This window comes from Chlorocebus sabaeus, chromosome X (genome assembly GCF_047675955.1).
Source record: "Chlorocebus sabaeus isolate Y175 chromosome X, mChlSab1.0.hap1, whole genome shotgun sequence".
Taxonomy (NCBI): domain Eukaryota; kingdom Metazoa; phylum Chordata; class Mammalia; order Primates; family Cercopithecidae; genus Chlorocebus; species Chlorocebus sabaeus.
The window spans coordinates 45,213,157-45,231,732 of record NC_132933.1 but is presented as its reverse complement, the minus strand read 5'-3'; the positions used below and the strand labels follow the sequence as shown (position 1 = coordinate 45,231,732).

The 18,576-nt window shown below is 44.8% G+C and overlaps 2 protein-coding genes across 11 annotated transcripts in view; one reads left to right on the top strand and one right to left on the bottom strand.

The window, feature by feature from the left end:
* ATG4A (autophagy related 4A cysteine peptidase) overlaps nt 1-12,378 on the top strand; it is a 72,324-nt gene extending 59,946 nt beyond the window's left edge. For all 3 annotated transcript variants that reach the window (XM_007992524.2, XM_037989013.2, XM_007992523.3), the window contains exons 10-13: nt 7,556-7,701; nt 9,205-9,261; nt 10,686-10,794; nt 11,350-12,378. In XM_007992524.2, the coding sequence (XP_007990715.1) occupies nt 7,556-7,701; nt 9,205-9,261; nt 10,686-10,794; nt 11,350-11,420 (383 nt within the window). In that variant the 3' untranslated portion in view covers nt 11,421-12,378. The remainder of the gene's footprint in view (nt 1-7,555; nt 7,702-9,204; nt 9,262-10,685; nt 10,795-11,349) is intronic.
* Nucleotides 12,379-14,353: 1,975 nt separating this feature from the next.
* COL4A6 (collagen type IV alpha 6 chain) overlaps nt 14,354-18,576 on the bottom strand; it is a 300,057-nt gene continuing 295,834 nt past the window's right edge. For all 8 annotated transcript variants that reach the window (XM_073013472.1, XM_073013471.1, XM_073013473.1 and 5 more), the window contains 3 exons: nt 18,126-18,317; nt 17,127-17,413; nt 14,354-14,929 (listed from right to left, as the gene is read on the bottom strand). In XM_073013472.1, coding sequence (XP_072869573.1) covers nt 14,669-14,929; nt 17,127-17,413; nt 18,126-18,317 — 740 coding nt within the window. In that variant the 3' untranslated portion in view covers nt 14,354-14,668. The remainder of the gene's footprint in view (nt 14,930-17,126; nt 17,414-18,125; nt 18,318-18,576) is intronic.

Below are 18,576 nucleotides of genomic sequence, written 5' to 3'. Positions count from 1 at the left end.
ATATATATGTGTATATATATGTGTGTGTCTCTGTGTATATAACATACACACACAGAGACACACACACACACATATATAAAGGGGAGTTTATTAAGTATTAACTCATATGATCACAAGGTCCCACAATAGGCCGTCTGTAGGCTGAGGAGCAAGGACAGCCAGTCTGACTTCCAAAACTGAAGAACTTGGAGTCTGATGTTTGAGGGCAGGAAACATCCAGCGTGGAGAAAGATGTAGGCTGGGAGGCTAGGCCCATCTCTGTTTTTCACATTTTTCTGCCTGCTGCCCTGGCAGCTGGTTAGATTGTGCCCACCTGATTAAGAGTGGGTCTGTCTTCCCCAGCCCACTGACTCAAATGTTAATCTGCTTTGGCAACACCCTCACAGACACACCCAGGATCAGTACTTTGTCTCCTTCAATCCAATCAAGTGGACACTCAGTATTAACCATCACAAGTCCACCCCTTGTCAACTGGTACACATATACATCTCCTGAGATCATACATCATCTTCAAATAAAGACAATAATAAGGTCATAATTTGTCTAACATAATACAACTATCCTTCGTACAACTGGACACGCACCAATCCCCAACCCAAATACTATTACGTAAACTTAACAATACTTAAATGCTGATGTGAAGTCAATAAATCTTATGTCACATGATAAAGGAGAAAGGATATAAAATGAGAATATCTTCTGAGTACAAGTGTATACATGCGCAAACATGTTTTTAACAAAAGAAGGAGGAAATATTCATGACGATTGCAGTCCTCGTTTCTGTAGCTGGTCATGTGGTCGCAGCTAGTATTGATGACTACCTTCTTTTACTACCCATTCTGTATTCCCTTTGCCTTCAATAAACACTTCAGCAGGTCATGGTTTTTTTTCCTGGTGGAGTGACCCAAACTTCATTCCTGAAGGGTCTGGGCCATTTGTAGTCCTGCCTGGATTGGGCTGTTGTAGTTTCCCATTGACCTTAATCACAGGGCATGGTAATACTAAGAGACACCCAAATGGATCTCCTGTATTCCATGCATACTTTTTCTTACCTCCATTGTGGGGCAGTAGACTGATTTCATCTTGGTAGTCCGAGTCAGTCACCCCAGCCAACACTGTAACTCCCTTATTAGCCTGTTGATGTAAAGGTAAGAGGAGCCCAAAGTATCCACGTGGCAATCTTAACTTCTGATTTAATGGAATCGTTGTGTCTCCTGGTGGCAGCATTTCTTCCTCTGGGACTAAGACCTCTAGGCCAGCAGAACTTAATGTCAGGGGAACAGGAAGCAAAAATTTTGCTAATGGATCACTAGGGCCGATGGTGAGTGGTGCCACTTCCACTTCCACCCCTTGATTCCTGGACCTGTGAATCCCGGCTATGAGAGAAAGAGTACCATATATTGAATGCCAATTCAGAGCTTACACAGCCTTCTGGAAAACTTTGCCCCAGCCCTACAAAGTATTGTCACCTAGTTGGCATTGTAATTGTAACTTCAAAATGAAATCCACCATTCTATCAATCCAGCTGCTTCAGGCTGATGGGAAGCATGGTAAGACCAGTGAATTCCATGAGAATGAGCCCACTGCCACACTTTCTTAGCCATAAAGTGAGTACCTTGGTCAGAGCTGTGTGGAATACGATGATGGTGGATAAGGCATTCTGTGAGTCCATGGATGGGAATCTTGGCAGAAGCATTGCGTACAGGATAGGTAAACCCATATGTAGACTAAATTTATTCCAGTGAGAATAAATCTCTGCCCTTTCCATGCTGGAAGAAGCCCAATATAATCAACCTGCCACCAGATAGCTGGCTGATCACCCCGAGGAATGGTGCCATATTGAGGGCTCCGTGTTGGTCTCTGCTGCTGGCAAATTGGGCACTCAGCAGCACCCGTAGCCAGGTCAACCTTGGTGAGTGGAAGTCCATGTTGCTGAACCCATGTGTAACCTCCATCCCTGCCACCATGGCCACTTTGTTCATGGGCCCATTGGGTGATGACATGGGTAGCTGGGGAAAGAGGCTGAGTGGTGTCCACAGAATGGGTCATCCTATCTACTTGATTATTAAAATTCTCCTCTGCTGAGGTCATTCATTGGTGAGTACTCACATGGCATACAAATATCTTCATAGTTTTTGACCACTCAGAGAGGTCCATCCACATATCTCTTCCCCAAATTTGGCATCAATTTCCCAATCATGCTTCCTCCAAGTCCCTGACCATCCAGTCAAACCATTGACTATAGCCCATGAATTAGTATATAATCGCACATGTGGCCATTTCTCCTTCCATGCAAAGTGCACAATCAGGTGCACTGCTCGAAGTTATGCCCACTGGAAAGATTTCCCTTCAATGGGCCAGAGTAACACACCCAAATGAGAAATGTGTTGCCTCCAAAATCCAAATAGGCCCAGCAGGCATTGTGTCTCTTTCTTGGTTGCAGGAGGGGCCAATTGCAGCAACTTTTCCTTCACCTTAGAAAGAATATCTTGACAGGCCCCATACCACTGGACCCCTAGAAACTTTACTGAGGTAGAAGGTCTCTGAATTTTAGTCAGATTTATTTCCCATCCTCTGGGAAATAAATTATTGGCAAATGTCTTACCAATAAATCCAGTGTGTTTGCTACTTCTTGCTCACTGGATCCAATCAGCATAATGTCATCAATGTAATGGACCAATGTGGAAGTGAAAAGCAATCAAGGTCTCTCCAAATAAGATTATGACACAAAGACGAAGAGTTCATATGCCCCTGAGGTAGGACAGTAAAGATATATTGCTGGCCTTGCCAGCTGAAGGCAAATTGCTTCTGGTGGGCCTTATGGACAGGAATGGAGAAAAAGGCATTTGCTAAGTCAATGGCTGCATACCAGGTACCAGGAGATGCGTTAATTTGCTCAAGCAATGAAGCTACATCTGGTACAGCAGCTGCAATTGGAGTCACCACTTGGTTAAGCTTACAGTAATCCACTGTCATTCTCCAAGATCCATCTGTCTTCTGCACAGGCCAAATGAGAGAGTTGAACTGGGATGTGGTGGGAATCACCACCTCTGTGTCTTTCAGGTCCTTGATGGTGGCACTAATCTCTGCACTCCCTCAAGGGATGCAATATTGTTTTTGATTTACTGTTTTCCTAGGTAGAGGAAGCTCTAATGGCTTCCATTTGACCTTTCTCACCATAATAGCCCTCACCCTACCAGTCAGGGAGCCAATGTAGGGGTTCTGCCAGCTGCTAAGTATGTCTATGCCAATTATGCATTCTGGCACTGGGGAAATGACCATGGGATGAGTCTGGGGACCCACTGGGCCCATTGTAAGTCACACCTGAGCTAAAACACCATTGATTACCTGACCTCCATAAGCCCCTACTTTAACTGGAGGACCACAATGATGTTTTGGGTTCCCTGGAATCAATGTCAGCTCAGAGCCAGTGTCCAGTAGGCCCCAAAATATCTGATCATTTCTCTTTTCCCATTGCACAGTTACCCTACTAAAAGGCCGGAGGTCTCCTTGGGGAAGGATGGGAGAACGATTCACTGCATAAATTGTCAGTAATATAGTGAGGTCCTTCCTCAAGGGGACCTGGCCTCCCCTTCATTCAGGGGGTTCTGGGTCTGTAAACTGGCTCAAGTCTGGAAATTGATGGATGGGCTGTGAGTCTCTGTTTTTGTAATTCAAATTAGTCTTTTGTGCATTTGACCTAGAAGTTTTCTGCTTATATAAATTAAGTAGGAATGCAGTAGGCTTCCTATCAATTTCACTTCTAGGAACACCATGAATAATTAGCCAATGCCAGAGCTCTACACGAGTCAGACTGTTCTGATTGCAGTAGTCTGAAAGCAATAGTCAGACTATTGCTTTGACTCTGCTGTCCATTACGGTAGCTACGCCCACCTTGCCTTTGATGGTTGAGTTCTGCCACTTGGCCCCTGCCACCTCAGGATCCAATTATTCCCATTATATTTAAAGTTGGTAGTTGAGTGACTGCAGTTCCCACTGTTAGATCTGACATACAGAGAAGAGCAATTATAGTACTCTTCGAAGATGCAGGTGCTGCCCTCACAAATCTATTTTGCAAGGCATTGGTCAAGGGTATATCTTCTGGACTCTCTCAGCTGGGGTGAATAGGTCTGAAGTGACTAATCCACTCCACCATCCCAATCTCCCTAAGCCTTTACATAAAACCAAGGGAGATCAGGCATTTTCATCTCGCTCACAGTGGGCCATCTTTTAATCCATATTTCAGCTAACCAAGCAGATAAGCTATTTAGAACCTTTTTTAACTCCCCGAGCTGAAACATTAAATGCAGTCTCTAACATAGTGGGCCCAAATCAATAAATTCAGCCTGATCCAACTCTGTGTTCCTTCCGCCATTATCCCAGACCCTTAATATCCGTGCCCATGCCTGTTCTCTAGGTTTCTGTTTATATAAATTAGAAAACTCAATCAGTTCTTTTTGAGTATAGTGCACCTCCTCATGGGTCACACTCTCAATCTCACCTCCAGGAGCCCACCAGGACTTTAGTCTAAAGTCTGGAAGCAAACAGAGGTGTTGGGGGTGGCTCCTGAGGAGAATCCACATTATCTTGCCTGGCAACTGCCTCGGGGAGGCCATCACTGTTGCTTCAGGCAGCGCAGGGTTTATCTCCTCAGTCAAAAGTGGAAAGGCTGATGACAGCATGGGTCAGGGAGGGGATGTTGCCACTACTGGAGATGGGGAAGCTGTTTCTTCTGGCAAAAAAAGTTCATCAGAGTTTACAAACTCAGTGTCCCCAGCTTCATCAGGGTCCACCCACACATTCCCATTCCAAGTTGCAGGGTCCCATTCTTTTCCAATCAATGCCCTCACTTTAACAGTAGACACCTGGCGAGGCTGTGCTGCATCTTTTGTTGCAGGCCAGCCACTCGCATGATAAGAGCTTGTGTCTGTTTTTCCACAATTTCAGCTCTTTCTCTACAGGAGATAAGACTCTCACTTAGGGCAATCTTAGCAGATTTTAGGTTGAATATCTGCTTCTGAAGCCTGGAGTTAGAATCCCTGAGTTCATTTTCTTTCATCACTTTGTCCACTGAACTTAGGAGCAACCAACCAGCTTCATTATGTTCCTTGGCTTTCCACGTATGGTCAATTGTATTTTGTATAGTCACTGAACTCCTTGCCTCTCATGAGCGATGATTCAGGTGTGTCAAATGCATTATTTTGCATAACTATCTAAACAGTCCACACCAAGGACTATCAGTATTCCCTATACTATTAGAAGTAGAGTCCTTAGCATTTTTGGGTCTAATCATATTAAGTAGCCAGCTCCAGAAACCCCCAAACCAATGAAAGAACTCCATCCTAATATTCTGTTCCTCTAGAACAACTCCTGGTACCAAAATCTGTATCAGTCAGGATTCTCTAGCGGGACAGAACTAATGGAATATTTATATAATATATATATTCCATTTATATAATACTGTATATATATACATATATGAGTTTATTAAGTATTAACTCACATGATCACAAGGTCCCACAATAGACCATCTGCAGGCTGAGGAGGAAGGACAGCCAGTCTGAGTTCTAAAACTGAAGAACTTGGAGTCCAATGTTTGAGGGCAGGAAGCATCCAGCATGGGAGAAAGATGTAGGCTAGGAGGCTAGGGCCGTCTCTCTTTTTCACATTTTTCTGCCTGCCACCCTGGCAACTGGTTAGATTGTGCCCACCCAGATTAAGGATGGGTCTGCCTTTCCTAGCCCACTGTCTCAAATGTTAATCTCCTTTGGCAACACCCTTGCAGACACACCTGGGATCAATACTTTGCATCCTTCAATCCAGTCAAGTTGACACTCAGTATTAACCAGCACACAGAGGGAGACCCTGTCTCAAAAAAAAAAAAAAAAAAAAAAAAAAAAGATGCAGCTCGTAAAGCTCCACTCCATGCACATCCACACACACAGACATACCACCCATGGGAAAAGGTCCAAGTCAGAGTCAGAGAAGATGTTATTATTCCCAACACCTTAACTCCAAACATCCCAGCAGATGACTCAGTTCTAAACCTGTTTTGGCTTTCTATTTTCTTGCCTACAACTTCCTTTCCCTCAGACCCTTCTGTGGTCTTAGGTAGGCTTCCTTCTAGCCATCTTGGTTGCTCTTTAGTGTAATCTGTGGCTTTTTCGATATCACTGATCTTGCCTACCTGTGGTCTAGGGGAAAAATATCTACCTTGACTTTCATAAAGCAAGCCATATGGGGGGATTGATTTCTATATACTCTTAACCATACATTTGTAGGGAAATACTGTTGATTTTCAGTAAAATAATTCTCTGGCCACTTTCTATTTGTGTTGTGTTTTAAGCATTTCACAGAGGTGAAATCTTCTGGTCCTTGTAATATACCATGAGGCAAGTAGAACAGGCCCAATGACCCTAGTTTAAAAACAAGAAAATTAAGACAGAGTGAATTAAGTGGTTTGTCCTTGGCTTATGATAGAAAAATGTTAAACCTTTCAAGAGACTTCAGAAACAAACATATTCCTTGCCAAAAGAAACATGTGGATGTGCCCAACACAATCCTGGATACCATTTCAGAGGGAGTCTTTGGGGCATCCCTCCCTACCCCAGTCTTTGGCAGCAGGTAGATCTCTCCTTGCTCACCTGATGTAGCTGAGCATACAGAGAACCAGATGGCCTTCAGGCCCCAACAACGAGGCTGGGGTACCTCGTAGGCACTTTTGCCGCCTCAGCCTGTGGCTGATGAACAGTAGAGGGACCCTCGGCCCTTTGAATATCAGGTCAAAGCAGACATTTTATTATCCTAAACTCCTCCCATGTCATTTTGGGCCTAGACTTTTTCAATTTAATGAAGCATAGACTATATCTCTTGTGTCAAAGTCAGTCATCTCAAAGTGCATTTTCCAAGTGAGCGGTATCTGTACTGATGTTAATGTGACAAAGGCAGTGCTTTCTGACAGAAACTTACTAACTTGCTAATAAGTACTAGCTTACTGGCTAATCAGGACCCGAAGTCAGCTCACTGGTTTCTCATCCATAAAGAGTCAGCATTCCCATTCCATAAAAAGTCAGCATTTCTTTTGAAGGTCAGGACCTCCTCCCTTACCAGAGGTGCTCTCTGAGCGTGGGGCTAAGAACCAGCGGTCTAGCCTGAGATGCTTTCCAATGTCAAAAGAGGCAGAAAGCTCCCTGATGGTACCTGGGCCCGTGACCTGGTGACCCCACCTACCACCTCTTTGTTACTGCTGCTCACAGAGCCTGCCATGCCATCTGTGGTCTCTCATTCCCACATTTTCTCAAACCTGTCACTTTCCATTTTGGACTTGGACTTTGAGGAGATATAAATGGTAGGGCACGTCTTCTCATTGAATGATCAGATTTGGGTGCAAGTGGCTTCCTTTAATCATGCTCACCCTGGCTTCAGGCTTTCTGTCATTCCATTCTCATTGTCACCAAGGGAGGGGTTAAGAGAACCAGAGTGCCTTCTCCCAATGATAGCAGTGGGGCCAGGACCGGTAGTCCTTTGAAGGTTAAGCATATCTCCTTCAAAACAGGTGATGAGCTCATCTTCTTGGACCCTCACACAACCCAGACCTTTGTCGACACTGAAGAGAATGGAACGGTTAATGACCAGACTTTCCATTGCCTGCAGTCCCCACAGCGAATGAACATCCTGAACCTGGATCCTTCAGTTGCACTGGTGGGTATTCATAGGTTGAGTGGGCCAGGAGATACGATGTGTACAGATTGGTTCCCTGGGAGTTATCCAGATTGCTAGGTAGGGAGGCAAGAGTATGTTTGCTCACTATCTGCATTAGAGGCAGTAGAGTATAGTGGGGAAGGAATGGACCCTGAAGCCAAACTGCTCCAGTTGGAATCTTGGCTCTGCCACTTACTAACTGTATTAGTCTGTTCTCCCACTGCTAATAAAGACATACCTGAGGCTGGGTAATTTACAAAGGAAAGACGTTTAGTTGACTAACGGTTCCACATGGCTGGGGAGGCCTCCCAATCATGGTGGAAGATGAAGGAAGAGCAAAGGGGTGTCTTACATGGTGGCAGGCAAGAGAGCTTATGCAGGGAAACTCCCATTTATAAAACCAGATCTCATGAGCCTTATTCACTACCACAGGGACGGTATGGGGGAAACCACCCCCATGATTCAGTTATCTCTACCTGGTCCCACCCTTGACACATGGGGATTATTACAATTCAAGATGAGATTTGGGTGAGGACACAGCCAAACCATATCACTAGCTACGCACTTAGGAGGAGTGAATCTTTCTGAGCCTCAGTCTTCTTATCTCTAACATGAGGAAAACAATAGTTCCTTCCTTATGGGATTGTATGAGGTGCAGTGCATGTAAGGCACTTAGCACTGGGCCTGGCACATTGTAAGCATTCTGTAAATGTTAATTATCATCATCTTTCCCCCGTTTCCTTCTTGTCCTCAAATTATTGCTACCCAGGCACAGGGAGGAAGATGGGATATCACTAGGGAGAGATAAGGGAGCAAGATGCCCTGGGTGCACACAATCTAGGAAGCTGCAGGGTTTTCCGCCAGAAGTATGATTGGTGTCTACACACGCTGAAGGGGCATCTGCCTGTGAAGTAGCCAGTGGTTCTGAGTCCTGTCTGCATCCTCTCCTCCAGTTTAATCCAATTGTCAGTATACTAGTGACCAAGAGCTGCGAGTCCTCCTCCTGTGAACCATTCTTTCACTTCTCTGGGATGGCTTTGTGGTTGAGAAACCGCAGACTGGTGGTTCTGTCTATTCTCATAGATAACTTCCTGAAAGTCAATGCCAGCTTCTTAAGTATTGCCTCTAGCTAAAAGTACTATTTGGCTTTTGTTTGTTGGCTTAATTGAATGTTCTTTGGAGATGTGTATTTTTGTACACTGAAAGTAATGGAATTAACCCTACACTTTGAAGATGATCTTCAAGTTAAAATATCTCACAGCATGAGGAAAGAGGGAAAGGGACAGAGAGCAAGGGTGAGAATGAGATCAAGACTTGAGAGAGTGATGTGTATGTCTGGGTAAGGGAATGAGTTAGGAGAGAGAGAAGCCCAGGCAGTCTTCCTCCTTTATTGCTGGGAAGTCACATCCACAGAGACTGGCCCACATCCTAATTCTGGGCCAACAGCTCCATTGTGCAATACCAAGGGTAATTCTAAGTTGTGTTCTTTTGCTTTTCCCTAAGGGATTTTTCTGCAAAGAAGAAAAAGACTTTGATAACTGGTGTAGCCTTGTTCAGAAGGTAAAGCTATATGTTTTTCTTAGTCTGAAAAATGAAGTCACTCAATTTTATTCCTTTTCAAGATTGTTTTTCATAGTAAAAAAAAAATCCTACTCTGATATGACTTTACTGCAAGAGAAAGAAACTAAGGCAACAAAGAAACTATCAGGTGTGGGGAATTGTGCATAACTTTGGGGGAACTGAACAAAAATTTTGGTTTGAAGTATCCTTAGCATGTCAAGGGAGTGATATTTTTGGTGATGAAACTTAATGTTTTATCTCATTAATAGAGAATTATTTTCTAAAGGCAATACTTACATTTTAGAATGCAGCAAAGCTGTATTTATGTCACATTTAAAGGTGGAATGAGAATTTTCTGGTAAGACTATGCCTTTTATTTTATTTTATTATTATTATTTTTTGAGACAATGTCTCGCTCTGTCACCCAGGCTGGAGTGTGGTGGCGGGATCTGGGCGCACTGCAACCTCCGTCTCCCAGGTTCAAGCGATTCTCCTCCCTCAGCCTCCCGAGTAGCTGGGATTACAGGCGCCTACCACCACACCCAGCTAATTTTTTTTTTTTTGAGACAAAGTCTCGCTCTGTCACCTAGGCTAGAGTGCAGTGGCATGATCTCCGCTCACTGCAAGCTCCACCTCCCAGGTTCACGCCATTCTCCTGCCTCAGCCTCTGGAGTAGCTGGGACTACAGGCGCCCGCCACCACACCGGGCTAATTTTTTGTATTTTTAGTAGAGACGGGGTTTCACTATGTTGGCTAGATGATCTCGATCTCCTGACCTCGTGATCTGCCCGCCTCGGCCTCCCAAAGTGCTGGGGTTACAAGTGTGAGCCACCGCGCCTGGCCTAATTTTTGTATTTTTAGTAGAGACAGGGTTTCACCACATTGGCCAGGTTGGTCTCAAACTCCTGACCACAGGTGATCTGCCCACCTCAGCCTTCCAAAGTGCTGGGATTACAGGCATAAGCCACCATGCCCAGCTAAGACTATGCCATTTAAATTAGGATATATACCATACATGTTGGACTGCCACTGAAACCGTGCCAATATGTAGCAATAGTCTTTTGGGACAGATTTAATTTGACTAACTGACATTTCTTTGGAGCCAATGCTTCAGGAACATCTCACCCCTAAAGTGAGCTGGACCCATGCATCTGGCACAGGAACTATGCCTCATGATGGAGAATAGGCAGTGAGTGCTGGCCTTCATCAGATACTCCCCGCAATGTCCTTCCTTCCTGGCCAAACAGTATCTAGAATTGAAGATGGCTGGGTCTTCTGATGGTTCAAGTAGAGGTTGCATGTATTTTCTAGGCCCCTATTTTCACTTGGCAACCAGCAGACCACTGTCTCAGGATTTGGGGTCAAAGATTGCCAATTAGAAATGTGACTCTGCAGTATTTAAAACTGTTTCGGTATCTCCCCAGGAAATTCTGAAGGAGAATTTAAGGATGTTTGAATTAGTTCAGAAACATCCATCACACTGGCCTCCCTTTGTACCTCCAGCCAAGCCAGAAGTGACAACCACTGGGGCAGGTAAGCTGTTATTCAGTGGCTCTCAGCTAGAAGACCCATGTATAGCAATTGTTTTATGAGAAAGAAGGAATTGTGGCCCATGCTTTCTGTGGACAGTAAAATTTCTACTCAGCTGGAGTGATCAAAAAATGGTGCTTCTGATTATTTTAATCTTCAGATGAGCTGATATTTACCAATTTCAAAGAATGATAAAAGAAGAAAATGAGCTCGTTGCAAAAGTTCCATGCAAAATCAAGATGACTAGGATTGCTTTTTCAGGGTCTGGTTCAGGATAGCAAATTGAGGCCATCGATAATTCAAAGGTATCTTGAAGGGCTTGCAGAGCCTTGGCCACATCACTGTCGTTAGGTTTATTTAACAAGTCTGGCTATTTTGAGTCTTTATAGAGAATTTCTAATACTTGGCAGTAGTTCTAATTGTAAGTCTCCTCCACACAAGTCTTTCTTTAGTAAAGCAATTAAAAATGCATAGTCTTAACTACTGAGTAATGTATTGATTGACCACTTCAACCCAAGTGTCAAGCTTTTCTTCTTACTCATTTCCATATTCTGACAGAATTCATTGACTCTACTGAGCAACTGGAGGAGTTTGATCTGGAGGAAGATTTTGAGATTCTGAGTGTGTAGAATCCTGGGAACTCAACTTGAAGGTCTGTCTTCCATCTGGCACCATAAAAACATGAACTTATTACATAAAACTTTTCTAGTCAGCAAGTGCCTATATGCCAATAGCATACAAACTCAATAGCAATCATGACTGAGCCAATCACTGTTTCTCAGAAAAACAAGACAAAACAAATGACAGTAACCCTTCCCTGGAAAGAAACAGAACAATCATGGAGCCTAGAGGCAGACAGATGAGAAGGAGTTCATTGCTTCCCAGCTTGTCTTACATGGCTACAGCAAGTCTTCAGCTGCTGCAATGAGGAAATGGACATCTAGAAGACAGACAGCAACTCTCAGCTTGCTTCAAGCACCAGCAGATAAAAGATGGTTAAGCTGTTCTTCTTCATCCTTTCAGATGTGACCTCTTTTGGACTAAATACTAAGAAGCAATCTGTTCTCTTGCTCAAATAATAAAGTGACTGAATCAGGGAGGAAAAGGTTCTTGTTAAATTATTTGATTGTGTAGTTTAAGTAATTATAATTTATATCAAAATGTTTGTCAAAGAAACGATGTCAAATGTACACTGCTAGATCTCCCTCCTATTTGTGGGAATCTTACTATTTAATGGGTCACTGTCCCCATTCTTACTGATACTTTTGTCAGATGTCACCCTGTCCTTAAATCATGATCACTTAAATCAGGGGTCAGCAAACTTTTTCTGTAAAGGGCCAGACGGTAAATATTTTGGGCTTTGCAGGCCATGTGGCCTTTGTCACATCTACTCAACTCTGCTGTTGACATGCAAAAGCAGCGATAGACAATATGCACGTAAATGAGTGTGGCTATAATCCAAGAAAACTTTATTTACAAAAACAGGTGGAGGGCTGGGTTTGGCCTGCAGGCTGTAGCTTGCCAATCAGTGACTTAAATTGTTGATTTTTGTTTGGTAAATTAAAAATAAATTGTGTTTGAAGTATACCCTACTTGGTTGACAGCCATATTTAGAATTGTTCATGTGGTAATTACACACTTAATCTGTGCATCATATACAATTCCAAACCATTTGAGGAATAGCAACATAATAGGTTTTAAAGCATGTATTCATCAAATTAGCTTTGCTAACCACTTTCCTGTGAGGATGAACCTCAAGCCCCAGCCATATCTTCCCATTTTCCTTTCCTTGCTCCCTTAACTTGCCTGCATTTCACCCCAATCCTTAATCAAGTCCTGAGGAAGGCCAACAACTGGAAGCTAGCACCAAACCAATTCACTTGTTTCCTTAGATTCCACGTTTTTCTTTTTTCCCCAGTATATTCCAATGGTTCAAAATTCAAAAGATATAAAATTATATTCAGTGACTTGACTCTCTCTCTGATAGGTCAGTTCCTCCCTTGAAAATTCCCAGTGGTATTAACTTCTTGTTTATCCTCCCAGAGGATGTATTTTATGCATATATAAATATATGCACACACACACACAGAGCTCGGATTTGTTTTTAATGACTCCAACATTCTCTTTTATTTTATCTACAAATGATCCTAAGGCTGCAGAAGTATGAAAATGCCTTTCTTGAACTCTTTTTTTAATTCAAAAAATTTATTTATTTTTATCAACCTACATCATGCTTTGATATGTTGAACTCTAGCATGTGACAGGGATAAAAGCAGGCATAGGCTTATCTTGAAGCAGCTAATGGGTTTGTTGACCGTTAGAGGACTGTTTCAGCCCTTTGACTTTGATCATCTTCTAATTTTTTCCTGCCTCAGTGTTTTTTTATAGAGTTCGACTTGGCAGTAACAGAAATCTCTCAGGCTCTGAGAGGGACTCATAAATTGCAGTGAGATGGACATTAGAAAAGTTTTCATAAAAGAGCATCAAAAGAGTCACATGTTCCGATTTCATTTATTTTATTTGCTATGTACAAAACTGACATCATGCTTATTACTCAGGAGGTGAAGATAATAATAATTCAGATTATACTGATTATGCTTTGTCTGTATTGGCACAGTTTATATAATACTTAAGGAAACAGAATCACCTGGAAGAAATTGCCTCATGTCAACATAGCTAAGAGTGTTCTGGGAAACTGGTAATTAAAGAAAATGGCTAAAACAAATTCCCCCAAACAGAATACAGTGTACTGCATAGCCAGTTCAGGCTTGCTTCAGGTCTGCTAACTGCTCAAGAGAAGAGTGTGCTAGATTTTTATGAGGTTTAAAAAAACATATTAAAATAGTTTAATAGGCTACCTGTGAAAGAGCAATTGGGCAACCATTTAGCAGAAAGTCTTTAACATCCTCAGAATATAAGGAAACCAACACTGTGCACCTTCAATTTGCCACATTGCACACATCTGGATGGCATTTGGAGTAAACAGGGACTTCTGAGAAACTGGGATGTGGGATTTACCTTTGTGTTCCTGGAGTCAAAAGCAAAATTCACACATCCTTACCCACCCACACCTCTACTCCTGGCCCAGGAAAAAAGGCTGTCATTCTCATTCCCTTTGATAGGCTTGGCCACATTTGTTGCATCCTCTGCTCTACTTTGGACCAGGCCAAGTCCTCTGTCTCTGGCTGGAGGGGGAGCTGGCAAGGAGGAAACGGTTTGACTAGGACCATATGCCATTAATGACCACCACCCAGCAGCTGGACTTCAAGCCTCCCTAGGCCATATGGGGCCCAGTCTTGCTCATTCTAGAGAGAGCTAAAGCTCACCCTGGGCTACTGGGTGGCAGCACCTCATTTCAATTCTCTTGCCTGCCTAGACACAGTGGGCCTCCTTGAACAGTGAGGACTTGCCCTGTGCAGACTTGAGCCATCCATGAATATTCGCTTAGATAATTTAAGTGTGGAAACACTGGGTTCTGGTTGAAGCTAAATAATGTGTGCTGACCTCTGTACATGAAGAAATGACTGATTAGCGATTAGGGAGAGCTTTTCGATCGAGACAGTGAGGAGAAAGCTAGCAGTGGTGGCCCATCAAATCTTTCTGAGGTAGCCATGAATAGTCACACAATCATCCAAATCAAACAGTAGCACCAGCTTGACGGAAACGGGACAGCAGATCTCAGCAGGGTGGGCTCATCTCTCTGGACCCGAGAGCTGGGGTGACGAGTGTCCCGTAGTCTAGCCCAAATGAGACTCCAACGTACAACTTGACAGATAGGCAAAGGGGCTCAGGCCTTCCTTCTTCAGACCATTCAGGTTTGTGAGGTGACTGTTGTGAGGGGCAGGGGAGGGCAAGGGGCAGAGTGGCAGGTGCCACCCTACAGGCTTTTCATACACACCTGGCAGCGACTGACTCGAGTGTGGAGCTGCCCAGCTTTCAGCGTTTCAGACACAGGCAACTCCCCAAACTGCTGCCTCTCCTCCACTGTGGTCAACCAGAAACTGTATTTGTTTGCAAAGTAGTGGCAGGTGCCTCGGGCACCACTGCACTCGATGAAAGGGGTGGCCCGAAAGTCCTCTAGGCAGGAACCAGGTGAGACCAGGGACTGGCCTCCACCCTCGGCACCAGCGGCAGTGTGCTGAAACAGACAGGAGATTCGTGCGTGAGCTGTGCCTGCCAAGGGTTGGTGTGGGGAGGGAGGGGTGCTCTGCTTCTACAGGGGGCACGTGAGCTTCATTCCTAAGCCCTGGTTCTTTGTCTCAGCCCCCACTTCAAGCCAGCATACCAAGAGCTGTGTTTTAGGGGCAGGGGCTGCTTGTCCTCCCTGATAGCAGCTTTCAGGGCCAAGAGTGCCCCCCTCCAAGCTCCCTAGTGCCCCCCCAACCCATTATGTGGGCAATGACTACATGTCAAGCAGTAATTCCCAAACTGCTACTGTCCCACTGGGTTCAGAGGTGTGTTAGGTACCCCCTTGCAAAATTTCCACCGACAAATGGATCTGAGAAAGGCTGAGTGAAGGAAAATTCAATAGGCTTCTGGACTGCAGTTCTCAGAGCCCTCTCTCAACCATGCACTGTACTCTAAGAAGGGAAAGAGGGACAGTCCAAAACACTACTGAAGTTTTCCTTAATTTGTTGTATTTGGCCCAAATGTCCCGGCCCTCACCTCGGAGGGCTCCCTCAGAATTCAGTTTCAGGGCTACACATGAGCTGGTGGTCTTCAGTTACTATTCCCATAGACGGCAGCTTCAGTCTCTCCACACTCCTGCCTCTCTCCCTTCACTTTAGCCGGGCTATCATCTGGACCACAAGGAGATAGGGAAGAGGCCTAATACACAGCCGTGTCAGAAAGTGGCCAATGGGACAAATGCCCAAGTTGGCACACAGGGACTCCTTACTTTGCAGAACTTTGCAAGAGTGAGAGTCTCCATGGGACCTTTCAGGTGACCTTTCCTGACAACTGCAGCATCAACATTTTCCTCATTTTGACCCTGAGAATCAAAAACTTTCTAAAACGCACAACACATTTTCCTGCTTTACTGAGTAGCAGACACTAGGTTATTTGAAACTTTGCAGATGAATCAGGCTCGTCATTGTGAATGTCAGTTTTTGTGGGGGATGATTATGCAAGAGCCCCATACCAAGGGGTACAGCCCATAGAACTCTTGGGCCTCCTTTGAATGATTTTCTTCTTTTTAATAGGTATGTCTCATTGCTTCGGCATGCCTTGCTAGGCAGTCCAACTTCTCACCCTTACATATGTTCAGGAACAATATTCTAGTATGTTAGAATTAATGTGTAAAGGAAGAGTAAAGAGATTCTGAATAAGGGCTGAGAGCCCTCCCATAAGCAGAGCACATGAGCTTTAGTACACAGTGTTTGTACCATTTCCTGTGGAAGCTCAGGGGCCTCTTCTTATTTCCTGGTCAGGGTGGTGGACAGGACAGAAGGACAGGTGAGGTGGTTCTGTATTACATTGGGATAAACTATCCAATGTCCAAAGACAGAGCATAACAAGGGAAAGTACCTTTCTCTGGGTAGGTACGCTAATGTTAGGGAGCCTGCAGCTTTGGTCGTTTTTTAAAGACACTCTTCACCATCTCACCCTTGGCAATTCAACAGAAAAGCTCTGGCAAGGCAGAGTACTTCAATGGGTGCCACAGTGGTTTTCCCTGGGGGATGTCCTGACCCTAAACCTGACCTTTTATTTCCATCCCCAGGTATTCAGAGGATATTATGTAAGGGATGTGAGGCCTCTTTGGGCCTGCAGATTATTCTTTTTCTTAGCAAGACACACAGCACGGCTGGCCGCTGCCTTCCCTCCGAAATGGAGAGACAGCAAAAATACCAGCAAGGACATATAAACACAGCATGCACTCATCAAAGCCTTCTGGGAGGAGATGGCTGAGGCCAGAGGGATCTGGGAGGGTGGACAGAAGAGGGGACAGTGCCATGGCTGGGCTGATTAGTGAGACTGTGTCCTGGCCCCGAGTGGTGACAGCCTCTCCCTCACTGTCCTCTCAGATCATAGTGTGCTTTGCTCTTCCCTTGGGTGTGGCATAACTGAAGCAGGCATGGAGATGGCGGAGCACTGACCTATGACTCACAGATATTCTAGCCCCTGAACCACTGGGTGCAAACTGCTGTCTTTCCCCTACACTCATAACTACCTGCCATTCATGCAGAACTGGGTTCTGCATTCTTTAGCCAAGCCCAGTCCAAGCATTTCTCTTCTTTTCAAACTCTATGCTTTCTACCTGGTGTCCCTTGAGCCTGGAAACCAGTCCAAGGGGCCCTTTGCCTCCAACTGGGGGAGGGGACAGTGCAGGACCTTACCATGAGGAAGGAGTACCCAATCCAGAGGCTGCGCCAGCCCAGGGGGCACTGCGGGATGGTGATGTCCTGGCTGTGCACAGCAATGGCTTGCGAGGGTGCCTCACACACAGAGCAGCGGCTGATGTACTGGGGAATCTGGGTCTGGCTGACGGGCATCATGGGGATAGGGGCAGTAGTGGAGAGCCAGTAGGATTTATCATTGCGCCTGGCATAGTGGCATACCTCGTTGATGTTGCAGTAGATGAAGGGCATGGTGCTGAAGCGAGGCAGACAGGAGCCAGCAAAGCCTGGAAGGAGAGAAAATGGGCAAGGGCAGGGAAGGTCTGGCTGAGGGGCTTTGACGAGACGGTGGTTTGGGTTCACATCCAACCACTTGCAGCAGACTGAGGCAGCGCTCTCCTTCCAGTCCTGTAACATTGTACATGCGCTGAAGTGTGTGGATCAAATTCTGTTTTAAATGCACCAGGGAAATTTGATAATAACAAGAATCTTTTTATAAGCTGTATAATTCTGCCCTAATCTGCTTTGAAAGAAACAGCGCTTAATAGACTGAGTCTGCATTTAAGATTTAGCACACCTGCAGACAACACAATTCATTCTCAGGTAATCATCACTGCCCTGCAGGTCATATTATTATTGTTACTACTACTAATTGCTAATATTTAATGGATGCTTAAATGCCAAATGTTGCTCTAAGCATTTTGCATTGGGTGATTGATTCATGCAATCTTTCCACCAACCTGTGTGATAGGTACTAGAGTTAGCTTTGTTCCATTAAGGAGGAAGCCAAAGCCTAGAGAGGTTGAATAACTAATGCAGTGTACACAGCTAGTAAGTGATAGAGCCAGGATTTGAACCCAGATCCACCTGACTCCAGAGCTGATGCTTGTAACTCATTATACAACAGTGGACCTAGAAAGGGCTGGGAGAAGAGAGGGGTTGGCTGTTGGTGTTTGTGGGGACAAGTGACCAGGGCTGACTGTCAGAGCTGGTACCTACCCAGGTCCTGGTTATGGGCTTTCTCTTGCCCCTCCACGAACAGTAAGCTGTACCCCACCCATAGCTGGCTCATCCCGATGGGACACAGGGGCACCTGTTCCGACTGGCTGTGCTTTACCAACGTGTAGCCCACTCTCGCGCTCTGGCCAGGCATTCCAGGCAGCCCGAAGGGGCCTTGCTGCCCTGGAGCTCCTGAGAGAGACAGAGCATAAAAGGTGAGTGTGGTGCAGCTAATGATAACATCAGCTACTCACATTGTGCCACGCATTGTGCAAGGCATGTTATACACATATGTTTTCTCACTCAATCCTCACGATGACCCTGGAAAATGGTATTACCACCCCAAGTTTTAGATGAGGAAATTGAGGCTCAGATGTCCTACAGCTAGTAAGTGGTAGAGCTACAACTCTATCTCAGATGTATCCAGCTACAGAGGCCCCAGTTTTCAAAG